At 42.1% G+C, this 11,216-nt stretch overlaps 2 protein-coding genes across 2 annotated transcripts; one reads left to right on the plus strand and one right to left on the minus strand.

Moving 5' to 3' along the window:
• Positions 1–1,487: 1,487 nt before the first annotated feature.
• On the minus strand, positions 1,488–5,698 carry LOC121847232 (zinc finger protein 653-like). The gene is made up of 10 exons (XM_042327599.1): positions 5,330–5,698; positions 5,062–5,099; positions 4,649–4,960; positions 3,960–4,507; positions 3,652–3,826; positions 3,402–3,492; positions 3,149–3,260; positions 2,864–2,978; positions 2,039–2,138; positions 1,488–1,818 (listed from the first exon to the last, which is right to left on the minus strand). Exons 1-10 carry the CDS (start codon positions 5,623–5,625, stop codon positions 1,641–1,643), a joined length of 1,965 nt encoding a protein of 654 aa, XP_042183533.1. The 5' UTR covers positions 5,626–5,698; the 3' UTR covers positions 1,488–1,640.
• Positions 5,699–5,911: 213 nt separating this feature from the next.
• swsap1 (SWIM-type zinc finger 7 associated protein 1) lies at positions 5,912–8,691 on the plus strand. Its single transcript, XM_042327620.1, has 2 exons — positions 5,912–6,039; positions 8,134–8,691. The coding sequence occupies exons 1-2, from the start codon at positions 6,010–6,012 to the stop codon at positions 8,683–8,685; spliced, it is 582 nt and encodes a 193-aa protein (XP_042183554.1). The 5' UTR covers positions 5,912–6,009; the 3' UTR covers positions 8,686–8,691.
• The last annotated feature ends 2,525 nt before the right edge of the window (positions 8,692–11,216 follow it).

Below are 11,216 nucleotides of genomic sequence, written 5' to 3' on the forward strand. Positions count from 1 at the left end.
GTCGCAAGCTTCTGTGAATTGACTATTTCACTGCCTATCTATTTTTCAATATTAACCTTAAAGTAACTGTCCATTGAAACCTAACTTGTAAAAGTTAATATTCTGTTAACTCATACCCAAATTACATTGTTGACTCATCCTATACTCTGTGGCCAAAGCATTAATTGAGGGGGAAAACACTTGAATAAAACCCACTCAAACCTGTATCTCAAACGGACCGCTTCAAAAATGCTTGTATTTCCTCAGAGGATGATGTCATTCCAACACAGAAAGCTGCTTTTTTAACATACTTAAAATAAATTGGGAGTAAAACTATTTCACTTATATTGTAATTAATTACCCTCTAGGTCATATTTAATACAGAAATATGAAACACTGGACAGACACTTTAATACAGTATTGTGGTGAGTATATGATTTTAGCTCAAGTCTAATGACCATTTATATCAGGTTAGAGCATTAGCATTCAAGTACCTTTGACTTACTCATCATCAATTAAATGATTTAGAACATTTGTCATACTAGCCATTGGTGACATACCTGATGTGTCTTACATTCATCCCACAATGCACTGAAAATGTGTTTGGCAGTTCCTTGTGTCAGTGTGACAACGCTCACATTATGCCTTTCCTTGCCACAGCAGAGCAATCAAACTCCAATACAGTACTCCTTTTTTTTTTTATTTTACATTTGTCTCAAACAAATGTATCTTCCAGAAATATGTACAGCCTATTTAGGTCATATTCACATATTTTTACATTGATAATTTCAGTGATTTAGAAAACAGGAAAAGAACATAACTATAAATTACTTCTGCTTTGGAACTTTACAAAAAAAAGGTTTTTCAAAAACTACATTTGCCATTTTTAGAACCACAAGACAACATCACTCTGTTCATAGACACACAGCACAACAGACAGACCTGAAAGATGATGCAAGACTTTCACACAAAAAGACTACTCCTTGGTCAGGTCAACGACAAAAATGACCAATTCTCTATTTCAATGTAGGCAGCCCACTTGTGTGACAACACAACTCTTCTTTCTGAATCCATTGACATGTCCTTTACATCCATATGCACATTGTTACAATTACTACTCAAGATGTAACTATCATTTCCCCATGAATATGTAAGTTATGTTAGTTTTGGCATTTTACCAGCAGGCATCAGTTCATGTACATGTATTGACATGAGAACACAAGCATTAACAAAAAAGAACATACTTTTTCCAACAAGTACATTACAACTGTGGATGACAAGTGTATAAAAGTGAATAAAAAAGAAAGAATCTATGGATATGTTAATAATATGGTTTAGACAGTATGGTTTAGAGGCATACAGCACATTATGTAAACAACTGTGCTGAAATGTACAATATCAACAGCTAGGCTGTCTCTGTGAGCTCTAAAAGGCTGTGTCCAGCACAGCTTTGAGAGCAGGGTCTAAAGTCCATTATAGTGAGCGAGTCTAAGCAATGTCCTTTAGAGTGTTCATTCAAAAGAGCTGCTCTTTCCCCAAAAAGGCATACCTGCCTCTATGGGCACTCTTCTTCTCTTGTTCTTTGTGTCGACAGATTCAGTCCCTTTCTGGTCTGACCCTGACCAGTTGATATTTAGTGCACATTCCAGCAGCACTGCGCCTTATGTTGCCTGTTTGTCTGGGTGGCTTTTTAACTTGTGGAACTTAACACTGTCAAGCTTTTCAAACCTCTTGCCACAGTGTTCGCAGGTGAAGTTGTAGTGGGCCTCGGGGGTGTGTTTCTTCATGTGCCAATTGAGAGATGCTCGCTGGCGACACTGGTACCCACATATCTCACACCTGCAGAAGAGGTAGAGGAGTGGAGGGAAACAAGAGATGAAGGGGGAATATGTAAGATGATTCAAATCAGCAGAAAGTATTTTTAGGAGTGCAATGTAGTCATTTCTGTTTGTGAGACAAAAATTGCATATATTGTACAAAACCAAAATAAAAATGTTTAGAGAAAATGAAATAAACCGTCTGGGAGTAAAAACTTGAGTGATCAAAGTGTTTCACTCACTGAAGGGGCGTCTCTCCTGTGTGCGTGCGCCGGTGAACCTCCAAGTGATTCTTCCTTTTGAACGATTTCCCACACGTTTCACAGATGAAGTCTCGGACTCCTACACAAAGTTTGATGAAAAATGTATATCACATTTTATTTGTCACATGAGCAGAATACAACAAGTGTAGTAGACCTTTACAGTGAAATACTTACTTACAAGCCCTTAACCAACAATGCAGTTCAAGAAATTGAGTTAAGAAAATATTTACAAAATAAACAATAACGAGACTATATAAAGGTGGTACCGGTACCGAGTCAATGTCCGGGGGTACGGCATCTGTGACAAACTTAGTTGAAAAATGAGGGGACAAAGTTAGTTGGGGTTGGGCACGGTCTGGAGGCGCAGAATTCAGATGCTTGTAATGTTGAGTCGCCAGGACAGCTCACAACTCATTTAGCCTCTCTGCTGACTGGGGCTCTCAACAATTAGATTTTATTTGGAAGTGATTCAGAATCCCCATTAGACAATATTGCTGAAAGCAGTCTGTGTATTTAACAGCCATTGTATTTGGTAATTCTACAGACCAGTGTAATGTTTGGAGATTTTACAATCAGGTCAGCAATCATTTCACGGGCAGCACGGTTAGATGTGAGGCGATTGTGAAGCATCACCCAGTAAAGTTCCATGCAGTCAAAACCATTAGCTTTAGAGACAGGTTGACATTCAAAGCTGCATTATACAGTAGACGTCATGGCAGGATACATATGAATACATTACTACTAGCTCATGCGTCAATGTACAGTATATCAGTATAGCCCAGATTTAGAGTTGTTTGTGCCCACCTGAGTGGATGATCATGTGGCGATGCAGGTGGTTTGACAGATAGAACTTCTTGCCACAGCCGGGGTGGGGGCACACCTTGGTCCTCCCCTTCCTGTGAACCAGATTCACATGGTTCTGCATGGGAACATAAAAAACGTATTATGAATCACAGCATGAAATGGTAGTTACAGCAACATGTGTGCATTTCTATTTTCTTTATTCGTAACTTGATAGCACGACAAGGTCAAGGTGTTCCAACTCAAGGCAAAAGCTGAAGTGTAGAGTGCCTAAAAGAGCCTATTTACCTGAAAGCTGCTGATGGCTACATAGACTTGACTACAGCCTTCATACGGACAGTGGAACATCTTGAGCATTCCGTCTGCCTCGATGACAGGACCTCGTCTGCTCCTTCTACATCTGAAATAGAAAAGGGAGTGATGCCCGTGGTTCGTCTACAGAAGTGCTCTGAGGAAGTCAAGATGGGAATGAAAATGGCATGTCCATATAAGTTTGTCTCTACAGATGTAATCCCCATAATTCTCCATGCTGGCCACTCACCTGCTTAGGCCCCTCTGTAGCTCCCTCTCACAGGTCGGCTCCAAGCCATGAGACTCAATACTGGGCTGGAGCAGCTCCTTGTCACTGAGGCCTGAGAGAAAATATCTCAAACCATTGGAATAGCAAGCTATTCATCATTGATTTTTGTCAATGTCAGTATCCTTTAAATCAACATATACAACAATTACAGCATATTCTAATGCATTGTCTGTCGGCGTAAGCAAAGGCTAAAATACTGTGCCAGCAGTACCTGTGATGGAGTCTTCCTCTGTTGTCTTAAAGTCTGCCACTGACTGGCACATTTGGTTGTAAGCTACGCCCTCTATGACAGTGCAGGTGACCTCCTCCACATCTCCACCCCCCATGTTGAGCTGGATGCCCTCGGATGCCAAAGCCTCATAGCTGGGGCCAGTGATGATGATCAGCTACAAATGACAGGCAGAGGGACATAGGATGGGCTACATGTTAATATTACTATATAAAGGCAGTGCTTTCAGGAACGACAGCTACTTGAGTGTGATAAAATTCCAAGACAAATTACTAATGAGTATTTTAAACCTGAGAACCATCCAGAGTTCCTCGCTGGTCTGGTATCTCACAGGTGGTCCCCACAGTCTGTAGTGTCTGAGAATCAAATAGCTCCCCTTGCCCAGGCACCTGCATAGAAGTTGGGACTGGATGGAGGATGGTCTGAGTGTCTACACCAACTGTGTCACCCAATGTTTGTGTGGTGTCCTCCTCATCGGCTTTGTCCAGTCTGTCAGTTAAGGATGCAGTCACTACAACACACTCGTAGCCATCTTGTGATGTACCCACTCCTTCATCTCCCCTGTCTCTTCTCAGGTCCTCCGCCTCTTCCTCTGGGTTGATGTCCTCCCCTACAGCATTGTAATCTGTCTCCTCCTCGTCAGACTCCTGGGCTTGCTGTCTGCCTGCCTCCATCACCACCTCCATCTCCCAGACAGACTGATTCTCAGAGAGATGCTCCATCAGTGGAGTGTCCCTGGATGGGGCCTCCATCCCTGGGAGCTGGCTGAGAGCTGTGGCCTGCTCCACCTGATCCATAGTCACCGGGGCTCCGGCCACTTCCAAATCCCCTCCTGCATCTAGGAAAGACAAGGGTACAGAATACAGATGCATTTAAATACAGGTTACCTGGTTTGTCAAATCAGTGGTTCCCATACAATTACATGTGACCCAGAACAATTAAAAGCCAACTTAGTATCTGAATGTACTGTATCTCTTACCAGTGAGCTGTCTGTGGGCATCTGTCTCTCTCCTCCTCCTCCTGGTCATGATTCCTCCAGTTTCCTCTGTCCTTGTGTCCCTGTCAATTTCCTCCTCCATCTCTGTCTCCATCTCAAGCTCACTGGCCCCTCTTGGTGGCGAGGAGAGGTGCTGCACAAATGAATGGTCAGCATCACACTGCCAGATAGCAGAGGTGGAGAATCCAGGTTGGGGTTCCAGAGCTCTGAGCTGCGGTTCATGTGGACAGGTCTGGGAGTGATCCTGGTACCAGGTCACCATGCTACAAAGGCTAGACACTCTCTCACTTTTCCCTGTAAGAAAATAAGTATCACCAGTGACAAATGTATCAATCCCGCATGTAGGGCTACTTTTCTTTATGGGCAAATGGATCAAATGTGGTGTTTTTTCTTACCCATTTTCAGTTTTGTACATACTTCTGGGGTTGTCTTCCTAGCGACCAGGAATATAAATATGACAGTGACGTTATTGCATGAGGATACTGTGTTAACGTTAAGCACTATTGAGTTGATAGCCCGAGCTAGCTAACCCAATTGATTGAAGGAGGTGGCCTGGGGAAAGGACTCACATTTAACAGATGACAAGAGAGGGGATAAACTAGCTAAACAATATTAGTTACTAGCTAGTTTGATATTCTGATTTAGTATTATTCGTAAACTTACCCTCCGTATTTTTGCCGGTATATCTCGCCGTACGTGGAGTTGAGCAGGATTAGGTACTCGGCAAGTCCAGCGTCACTCAAACTCGTTCGCCGGCGAAGCTCACTCCAAACCTTGTGAGATTCTCCAAGATAAACTCGCCTAACATCATACTTCTTGCGGGACTCGAGGCGTCTTTGTGCTCGGTCAGAATCCGTGAGCCTGGGACGGCCTCTACAACGCCTCGAAATTGATTTAATTTGATCCCCGGCTTCTTCAGCGTCCAGGGGACCCTCCTCTCCTCCATAGCCATCCGCCATCTTGACAACAGCTGTCTGCTGTTGTCATTCCTAGCGGAAGTTGTCTTACAGGAAGTGACACCACTTGGCGGGAAACGAAAATGTTCCTTGCACATCATGCATTGAGCAGAACGTTTTATCAACGATAAACCAAGTTCATACATGTGGATAGATAGCTAAATAAAGATATGGCCGATATTTTGACCCTTGTCTTTAGGATATTTAACCAACACAATGGAAAAACGAAGGATTTCAAAATGCAGTGCCTTGGTGGTCGGAGACTGTAGCATCAACCATTAGTTGCTGATACTTGCAGCGGTGACGGCTGCCTCTGAATTGGGGCTCAAAGTCTCATTTTTCACTCAGGTTCAAATTCAGAGCCTTCCAGGATCATTACAATAATCCATGTCCAACCTGAGCCCCGACAATTTGAAGGTAATTAGCTATTCACATACTACTAGGCCGACCATTTCAAATCTCACCATACCCTCTCTGCTATGCAATCTGGTTTCAGAGCTGGTCATGGGTGCACCTCAGCCACGCTCAAGGTCCTAAACGATATCTTAACCGCCATCGATAGGAAACATTACTGTGCAGCCGTATTCATTGATCTGGCCAAGGCTTTCGACTCTGTCAATCACCACATCCTCATCGGCAGACTCGACAGCCTTGGTTTCTCAAATGATTGCCTCGCCTGGTTCACCAACTACTTCTCTGATAGAGTTCATTGTGTCAAATTGGAGGGTCTGTTGTCCGGACCTCTGGCAGTCTCTATGGGGTTCCACAGGGTTCAATTCTTGGACCGACTCTCTTCTCTGTATACATCAATGATGTCGCTCTTGCTGCTGGTGATTCTCTGATCCACCTCTGCGCAGACGACACCATTCGGTATACTTCTGGCCCTTCTTTGGACACGGTGTTAACAAACCTCCAGGCAAGCTTCAATGCCATACAACTCTCCTTCTGTGGCCTCCAATGGCTCTTAAATACAAGTAAAACTAAATGCATGCTCTTCAACCGATCGCTGCCTGCACCTGCCCGCCTGTCCAACATCACTACTCTGGACGGCTCTGACTTAGAATACGTGGACAACTACAAATACCTAGGTGTCTGGTTAGACTGTAAACTCTCCTTCCAGACCCACATCAAACATCTCCAATCCAAAGTTAAATCTAGAATTGGCTTCCTATTTCGCAACAGAGCATCCTTCACTCATGCTACCAAACATACCCTTGTAAAACTGACCATCCTACCAATCCTCGACTTCGGCGATGTCATTTACAAAATAGCCTCCAACACCCTACTCATCAAATTGGATGCAGTCTATCACAGTGCCATCCGTTTTGTCACCAAAGCCCCATATACTACCCACCATTGCGACCTGTACGCTCCGTTGGCTGGCCCTCGCTTCATACTCGTCACCAAACCCACTGGCTCCATGTCATCTACAAGACCCTGCTAGGTAAAGTCCCCCTTATCTCAGCTCGCTGGTCACCATAGCATCACCCACCTGTAGCACACGCTCCAGCAGGTATATCTCTCTGGTCACCCCGAAAACCAATTCTTTCTTTGGCCGCCTCTCCTTCCAGTTCTCTGCTGCCAATAACTGGAACGAACTACAAAAATCTCTGAAACTGGAAACACTTATCTCCCTCACTAGCTTTAAGCACCAGCTGTCAGAGCAGCTCACAGATTACTGCACCTGTACATAGCCCACCTATAATTTAGCCCAAACAACTACCTCTTTCCCTACTGTATTTATTTTATTTATTTTGCTCCTTTGCACCCCATTATTTTTATTTCTACTTTGCACATTCTTCCACTGCAAATCTACCATTCCAGTGTTTTACTTGCTATATTGTATTTACTTTGCCACCATGGCCTTTTTATGCCTTTACCTCCCTTATCTCACCTCATTTGCTCACATCGTATATAGACTTGTTTCTACTGTATTAACTCTGTGTCGTTGTATGTGTCGAACTGCTTTGCTTTATCTTGGCCAGGTCGCAATTGTAAATGAGAACTTGTTCTCAACTTGCCTACCTGGTTAAATAAAGGTGAAATAAATAAATAAAAACTACCTATCTAGTAAACTACCTGGTCCAGCATCTGTGTTATTTGGCACTACCTTGATAAACATGACATAACATAACACACAGCACCACACTCCCTATTGAAATCATTGGTCAGCCCACTGACCTAACAATGTCTTATGACATCAAGCACTTTTATTTTGTGTCATGTTCAATTGGAAGATGTAGCAAGTTAATTATACATTTGTATGTCCTTTATGTTTGTGAGGTAGGCCCAATGATGGAGGCTTATCTCTTCTCACTATTCTGCCTCCTAAGCAGATAAGAGAGCTTGCTCTAAGCACCCCAATCAGTCACAAGGATGTGCATCACTTATCAGCACAAAACATGTCTGATGGGCCCACTGCCAAGTCCTCCCTAAAAATCAGAGGGAGAAAATGTTTTCCTGAAAAGTCCTAAACAAATTGTTCTGATTATTGGCATGATTTTTTTGCAGAAAATCACGTTTTCATACCCCAGGTCCTTGGAAGATTTGCTTCAGGATGTGGCCTCTTTGCATGAATCAGCCTCTGGATCTGCTGCCCCTACGTCGCTGATCATCGTGGACGGACTGGAGGGCTACCTGCGCGGGCCTGGAGTGAGTGGTGGCCTTCAGCAGGCGGAGCAGTCCTCTGCTGCACACATCTCTGCTCTGCTGTATGACACGGCTGCATTTCTCTCACAGACCTTGGAAGAGAGAGCCAATAGTCTGGCCCCCTGTCGGGTCATAGCCTCGTTCCAGTCCGAGTGGGAAGGGCATGCTGGTGGGGACTCCTCAGACCCTGTCCTCTCAGTGTTAGACCGCTACTTTCAGGTTAGGTGTACCTTGGACCAGGACTGGAACTCTGCCCTTGCTGTAGCAGGACCACAGGACACGTGGCATGTTTACCTCTCTGGTGCTGGGATCACAGAAGCCCCTATTGCTGAGGATGAGGAGGACTCAAGTCTGGCTCGAGAATGGCGACTGGTCATTTGCCCCAATCGCTCAATGGAGTTTACAATGGTTTGAAATCTATTAAATTTATGTGGACGAGGAAGAAATAAAAGACATGCAAAAAAAAAGTATATACTTATATCAAACAATTGCATTCCCAAAGACTGAGATGCAAGGGGAACAGTTTTTTTCCAATGCACAAAATGGTTTTCACTAGTGTTTACAAAAAGTTTTCAGCAAAGTTTTTGTGTGAATTAAACCACTCCTCCGATTGAATCGTACCGTTCCGGACTGCTTTGGCACAATATATTTTTAGTCTGTTCTCCTCCCTTGCCCTGTTGTCTTCTCTCCTACACAATGTGACTTCACATTCAACCATTAAACTCACCTTTACATTACCTTTGTCTAACCATTGTGCCTGTGGTGCTTTCTAAGATCATTTGTAGAGGGAAGATTAGGCTGATGTTATAACGGGATAGCAGAGAACATCACGAAAACGATGCGCACTCTTCAATGGGGCAGAAGGCTGTGTTGTTGTCATTCTGGGTGGCCAGATAGTTAACAACAATGACAAAAACTGCCATGTGTCTCTTTCAGCTAATTTTATCTTGTTTTATCTTACCATGTCTTGTTTTGACTGATATCAGGTCTATGCTAATATGGCAAAAAATGTCTAGCTAGCTAACCATCAACTGTAACTATGTATTTGAGACAACAAGTGCTCATTGTAAAACCATTTATGATTTTCAATAAACATTGGAGATGAAATATAGTGTACATGTTGTCAACAATCTAAGCCAACCCTGTCGATTTTGCCACATAGTTGGGCACCTGTCGGTTTTATTGCTAAACAACCAAACCATCTATAGCTATTAGCTGTCAGGGACAATTAGAATGTCTCTCCACATTTTTCTCAACTAAAGGACAACAAGAACAAATGGTGCAGTTTACAAGCATTTCGATACACCCGCAATAACATCTGCTAAATATGTATATGTGACCAATAACATTTAATTTGCTTTAATGCCATACATTTTTAAATCATATTAGTACAAAAAAAAACAATATTGAAGATATCAAATATGGAAGCACATCAGAATTGTTTAACATTTATGTTATATTTCAGGCATTATATTGACATTTTTGTTGACCATAAAGAGATACTGAGTTACAGAAATGATTGGTTGTCAGAAGTTCCGTATAGGTAATCATCACAGTATTATAACATGTCATGAAAAAGTCAGGAAACATTCACCAGTTTGTTTAGAAATGAACACTAAAAATAACTGAAAAGCAAAGGGTTTAAAGATAGAAAAATGAGGAACTAGTTAATATTCTAAATGTTAGTAAACAAAAATAAACAAAACATGTTTGATTGGATCCTTTTCTAAACAAAATGTTCACTTTGGGTTGTTTTTAAAAGATATGTTCTATAACTGTGTTCTGTGAGGGGATTGTGCTCCTTATCTTCTCTGGACAGATCAGAACCTCATCTCATTATGCTAAGATCTAGGTCACTCATATAAGGAAATTGTTGTGAACTTCACTTGTTATGTCATCCAATACCCTTTTCCCCAATGCCCAGGCTGCTCAACTACTGTCCACATTCTAAGGAACGGGACGATACCACTATCTTGGCAAAGAAACAAAACATGAAACAGATGTAACTTCTTTAGGAAAACAGCCCTAATGTTGAAAGCAAATAATTTTGCTGTCATCCAGAGTCACATGTATTTATTTTCCAAGCAATTGCGCACAATATTTTACATACAGCAGGTTTTTAAAGGACCGAAGAGTTTCATCTGCTTTGTGTTTCCATTTTGCCATGAAAAAAAAATAGTGCGATACTCTACTACCCTCAATCTCAATTCTGGACCTCAAAGCCAGTTGAACTGCATGTTTTCATTGTTCCCCTCTAGTCAGGGACCGATTTAGACCTGTGACTCCAGGTGTGTGTAATTAATTACCAGGTAGAACAGAAAACCAGCAGGCTCCGGACCTCGTAGGGTCAGAGTTGAGTATGCTTGCCCTACCACATTGAATTGTCATATTCACATGTGTCGATGTAAACAACTCTTTTTCACCAATGGAACAACTTAAAATGTGACAACGTTTTTTGAATCTACCCATGCATTTAGCCAAATCACAATTTTTGTTTGTTGGGTGGAGGAATTACCAACATTTTCAACAAACTGGTGTTTATTTAAACCCCCAAAAAATTCATTAGAATTATTTACAGTTTCAACAATTATGGCTTCTCAAAATGTATGATAATATGTAAGATTCAATGAGGTGACAATTAGACAGACAAATATACAAACATTCATACACTGGAACCATCATGACTTTTACAACCTTTGTTGATCTATGCATTGCAAGCAAGAGGTGTACAATAGCATCATACTGAAATGTGACACATTGCCTAAACACATTCCTGCACATCCTACAGCACCTTTTCATTCTCGCAGGAGCTTCATGTTAAGACCATGGCTACATCTTAGTGATACTCTTGTACAATACACAATAGACAAACACAATATTTACAATGTAAGTGTCAACATTATCTAGTTATTCCAATAAAAATATAGAAAATAACCTTATAAATT

This window comes from Oncorhynchus tshawytscha, linkage group LG09 (assembly GCF_018296145.1).
Source record: "Oncorhynchus tshawytscha isolate Ot180627B linkage group LG09, Otsh_v2.0, whole genome shotgun sequence".
NCBI lineage: Eukaryota > Metazoa > Chordata > Actinopteri > Salmoniformes > Salmonidae > Oncorhynchus > Oncorhynchus tshawytscha.

What these genes read in the sequence shown, in the direction of transcription:
- swsap1 (XM_042327620.1), top strand. Translation starts at nt 6,010, where the DNA reads ATGTCCAACCTGAGCCCCGACAATTTGAAG. An exon ending in TGAGCCCCGACAATTTGAAG is followed by an intron (nt 6,040 to 8,133) that starts GTAATTAGCTAT and finishes ATTTTTTTGCAG; the next exon opens with AAAATCACGTTTTCATACCC.
- LOC121847232 (XM_042327599.1), bottom strand. Translation starts at nt 5,625, where the DNA reads ATGGCGGATGGCTATGGAGGAGAGGAGGGTCCCCTGGACGCTGAAGAA. An exon ending in TAGCCATCAGCAGCTTTCAG is followed by an intron (nt 2,979 to 3,148) that starts GTAAATAGGCTC and finishes GTTCCCATGCAG; the next exon opens with AACCATGTGAATCTGGTTCA. An exon ending in ACAGGAGAGACGCCCCTTCA is followed by an intron (nt 1,819 to 2,038) that starts GTGAGTGAAACA and finishes CCTCTTCTGCAG; the next exon opens with GTGTGAGATATGTGGGTACC.